The sequence below is a fragment of the Poecilia latipinna genome, unplaced genomic scaffold (genome assembly GCF_001443285.1).
Source record: "Poecilia latipinna isolate Pla-1442-1.1 unplaced genomic scaffold, P_latipinna-1.0 Scaffold902, whole genome shotgun sequence".
Classification (NCBI taxonomy): domain Eukaryota; kingdom Metazoa; phylum Chordata; class Actinopteri; order Cyprinodontiformes; family Poeciliidae; genus Poecilia; species Poecilia latipinna.
This window is the reverse complement of record NW_015113518.1, coordinates 94,807-99,295: the sequence shown is the minus strand read 5'-3', so window position 1 is coordinate 99,295 and position 4,489 is coordinate 94,807. Positions and strand designations below refer to the sequence as shown.

The following is a 4,489-nucleotide window of genomic DNA, read 5'->3' as shown; positions in this document are numbered from 1 at the left end:
TTCTTGGGGTTTTTTTTTTTTTTTTTTTTTTTTTTTTTTTGGCTAGGTTGTGGCGATGGGAAGCTGCTGAATTTAAACCCCAACGCTTGAAAATGACTTTGTTGGGGAGTGCCATTGTTTTTGCCTCGACGCCGTTCCCCCTTAGGTTGCGTGCCAGACTCAAGTGAACTGCCGCAGCTCCATTAGGCCATCTGTGGAGAGTATCGGGAGTAAACACAAGAACAATTGCTGTGTATTCGTAGGACAAACAACATAACCCAGCAATGCTCAAGTGCGGAGCACAAACAAGCGTGGGTAGTTGCTATTTTCATGTGAGAAGGAGAGAGAGAGAGAGAGAGAGAGAGAGAGAGAAGAAAAAAAAAATCTTTTAAATACCAGAAACATGAGTCCAAATGGAACTGCCTGCACCGGAAAACCCAAAGCTGTCATTATATTGTTGTTATGAACTAAGACGAATGTAGAGCAGCAGGGGATTCTGCTTTTAAGATTCATTCAATAAACATAATTGCGTTAAACTTAACAATGGTTTCTGTGTCTTTGTTTGTTTTTTTAAGTTTTAAACATCTGGCAGGAGCGAAAAAGACATTCTCCAGTTCAACATAAAACAGCAGCTGAAGTTTGCACCAATTTATCAGGTAGGCCATTTCTAGGAATGATTTTATCACTTTAAAAAAAAAGTTCTAGTCACATCAGGTTTTTGCATGCTTTTCTGAGAAAACACACACAACCTCAGATTTACATTTTCGCCACAGTTTTATAGGGTGAGAAAAAATAAGTTGATTTCTCTCCAGGATATTAATGCAACTCTCATCACTGACAGATAAATTATACAAATGAGGGGAAACAGCAGATCTCCTCATCCTGTATTTCATAAAAACAAGAGCTTAATAAAAACTGCAGTCCTCCTTAGATTCCTCCATAATAACCTAGCAGATTGCAACATTTATGAATATATATATATATATTTTGAAAGTCATCAAGCAAAAAGAACAAAAAGCAGATCTACTTTTTAAAAATTGAAGCGTCTTCTCGACAAGGTGATTCCTAAGCGTCTTTATTCTTAACATTTTCTACGTTTTATCAGGCTCCTGCAGCACAGTGGGAACCGTTTAAGGTTCAGTTTGCAGAATATACAATAAAAGCAGCTTTAACGGGTTTAATTTAGCGTTTTTTTCTGCCCCTCTGAGGATGAGTGTTATTTGGACACAGACAGAAACAGCCTCCGGGGTAAACATCCAGCAAAGCTCAGCGAGGGGCCACAGCTGTCCTCGACTGGAGCGTCTTCTCAAGTGCTTCGAGTGAAAGAGCCTCACACACGCACGCACACACAGAAAAGAGGACAGAGACAAGTGGCTGAGGAAAAAATATAAAAATTTCCCCCATAATGTTTAGCAGGCAAAGATGAAAGGGTGAAACAAAATCAAATAAAGGGATTCATTGTGTGAAGATTAAATAAACAGAACCAAATTGTTCCCTGCTGTTTGGCGAAGTCGATTTGCTGCAGTCGGCAGAATCTGAAGTTTTGTTTTTTATTCTCCTTAACTTTACCCCTGCTTGTTTTCATTTGACTCGACGATTAACCTACATGTGTCAGAATCCAGAACATCTTTTATTTGCAGGAGATTCCTCTGTGAAATGGGAATATTTGTTGTATGAGCATTATGGCTAACCACCCAGGGTGGCACATTCAGGGGGGTCACGAATACGTTGAGCATCATATGTATGTATATTAAAAAAATACAACTTGTCAAGTGGACCCAAATTTTTCATCACAGTTACCTATTGGCACTAAAGCTGACATCTGATTTGAAGATCTGAGCTGGATTCTTTACTCTTAAAGATTCCTTAAAGCACAATTTGAAGTTCATGAAATCTTTTTCTTAAGTTATGAAAAGGAAAAAAAAAAACATTCTCTACGCTTTTGTACCAGCTTAGATTGAGATATTGTTGATTACAGATCAGTAAAACCTGCTTATTTATAAGTTACTGTAAGGGGGTGGGTCCTTGTGGGGTGGGGTAGTGGGGGCTCAGAGGCATGCGGCTGCCCAAGGCGCCGTTTAAGCAACAGCCGCCACTGTCTCAGAGGAGGCAGGCTAACAGAGTGGGTCTCTGTTTCCAATCAAGTCTTTGGAATCAGGCGTTTCCTAATTAAAGCGGCCAGCAGGTGGATGCTGTGACATGATGCAGGATGAACATTTCTGTATTTGACTCACCTTCTCGGAGCTGATGCTCAGCTTCTTCTCCACTTGTTGATGGACTTCTCCGTTCCTGTCCGGTACCACCGGGACCGGAGTGAGCTCCCTGGGTGTCTCCTCCTGTTCCTGCTCCTGCTCAGCCACCTCCACCTCTTCCACCTCCTCCTCATTTTCCACCTCTGCCACCTTCACATCCCCGTTTTCTGTCCCGTCTGCCTCCGCGACCCCCTTCTCCACCACTACCTCCTTCTCCTCCTCCTCCGCCTCCTTCTCCTTTTCCACCGCCACCTCCTTGCCTTCCTCCTCCTCCTCCTCTAGAGGTAAGGGGAGCCCCTCGGAGACGTACTCCTTCAGACACTTCAAGTTGTGCTTCTTCAGCAGCTGCTCCGTCTCCGGGTCCACCACTATGAGCTCCAGCGGGCTCGCGGTGGCTCGTATCCGGGACACGACCTGCTGGTGACTCTCGCTCTCCACCTCGTCGCCGTTCACGAACACCAGCCGGTCTCCGGCGCGGAGCCCCGACGACTCGGCCGGGCTGTCGGGCTCCACCAGGCGGATGAACTGGCCCGTCTTCCCCTTCTCCCCGTGGAGGTGGAAGCCGTAGCCGTTGTCCCCCTTGTGCAGCGTGCAGAGCCGGGGGCGCAGATACTGGCTTTTGCTCGGCATGGTGAGCTTCTCTCTCCTTCCTTCACAGCGCGGCTCAACCTGTTGCTCCCTCTCAGTGGAAGTGACTGAGACTTCTCAGGATGCTGCTGGGGAGGGTGTGTTTGTTTTAGACTGAGCGGTATCCCTTAAAAACACCCGGCCCCCGTCCTGTCGGGGAGATAAGTCCGTGAGAGGGGCGGGGAGGGGGACAGAGAACCGCGCCGGTGAGTGTCCCACTCTCTACTCCTCACTTTCACACAAGTTGCTGCGAGGACGCCTGGTTCAGTCCAAACTCTGGCTCTTGCTGGGTCCTGGATCCGGGTCTGCCGATCAGAGCTGAGCCTGATTAAACTCACTCAGCTGTAAAGGCGTTTCGCTGCTGCTGCAGAAGTGGGAAAGCCACTCAGGAAGAGGGCGGTGCGTCCACGGAGCAGCCCAGCTGCTGCTTTATGCAAAAGGGGGGGACGAGTGGATGAGTGAATACAAACCGAGGCTATCCAGAAACAGTAGCGGTTCATGCATGAATGGCGCCCAGGGCGAGCCCTTCCTTTTCCGCCCCATTTATAAAATACAAACTTGTTTATAATTTAGTCAAGGTGTCGCCAGACAACGCAGCAGAGTATCTATCTATCTATCTATCTATCTATCTATCTATCTGCTTTTGTTTTTCTTTTGTCAAGCCATGAAACTCTTCTCCATAATATATTCAGCATATTAAATTTCCTTCACCTAAAGGACGAATTATACACGTTTACAGAGATCATTAACAAATAATCCGTTTGAAAATGGAGCCCATCACTAAATCTACCAAAGATAACAGTTTTTAAAGTATATAAAAACACTTTTAGTTGAAAACTTGGGATTCAGTGCACAATTAACTGAGATGATGCTTTTCCAAGCCAGCGTGGGGTTTAATGATTTTTTTTCTTTTTTTTAAACCCGGGGGTGAAAGTTTGAGTGCCTGTGTGTTTTGCCTCAGATTGCTTTGGTAATCATTCAGAAATATCCAGTTACATTAGAGTGAGCTAGCATTCAGAAAGGATCATTTCTGGGGGGAGGGGGTGCACATAGTGAGTTTCTCCACTTGTTCTCCTTTCAGATGGAGCTTCAGTGCTGTTTTCTTGTGCTTATCAACCGATTCCTTTTTAAAAAAACAAAAAACAAAAAACAAAAAAAAAACAGAAAAGAACAAAGAAATGCACCAACTAATTTCTGCATCTGCAGAGTGACTCATGCTATGGATGGATATGAGGGGGCGAGATGGGCAGCCGAATTCAGGTGTCAGAGAATCACACGTGTGTACTCCACCCACTGTAACTTCAAAAACAGGAAAAAAGAAAAGCAAAAAAAAAAAAAAGTAACACACTGCTAGCAAAAAATACCACAATAATAATAATAAAACAATTTTAAATTACTTTTACTATTAATTTCAGATTCAAAATTTTTATTATCTGTCCTGCGGTGGTAAATTTTTACTTATTGCGCACAGAGGAGAACAAGCAGGGAGCTGCTGCCACACTGTGGCCCATTAACCTCAACACACCCTGCCGTTCAGGGCGGACCCAGTGTTTCACCAGCACACGCGCGCACACGCGCACGCCCCCCCCCCCCCCCCCCACACCCACACCACCACACACACCCCCGCCTTC

The 4,489-nt window shown here is 45.2% G+C and overlaps 1 protein-coding gene across 1 annotated transcript in view; it reads right to left on the bottom strand.

Moving 5' to 3' along the window:
• Window positions 1-3,273, bottom strand: part of LOC106957429 (Na(+)/H(+) exchange regulatory cofactor NHE-RF1-like) — a 29,621-nt gene extending 26,348 nt beyond the window's left edge. The window contains exon 1 of the mRNA XM_015048779.1: window positions 2,214-3,273. Coding sequence (XP_014904265.1) covers window positions 2,214-2,861 — 648 coding nt within the window. The 5' untranslated portion in view covers window positions 2,862-3,273. The remainder of the gene's footprint in view (window positions 1-2,213) is intronic.
• Window positions 3,274-4,489: the final 1,216 nt, after the last annotated feature.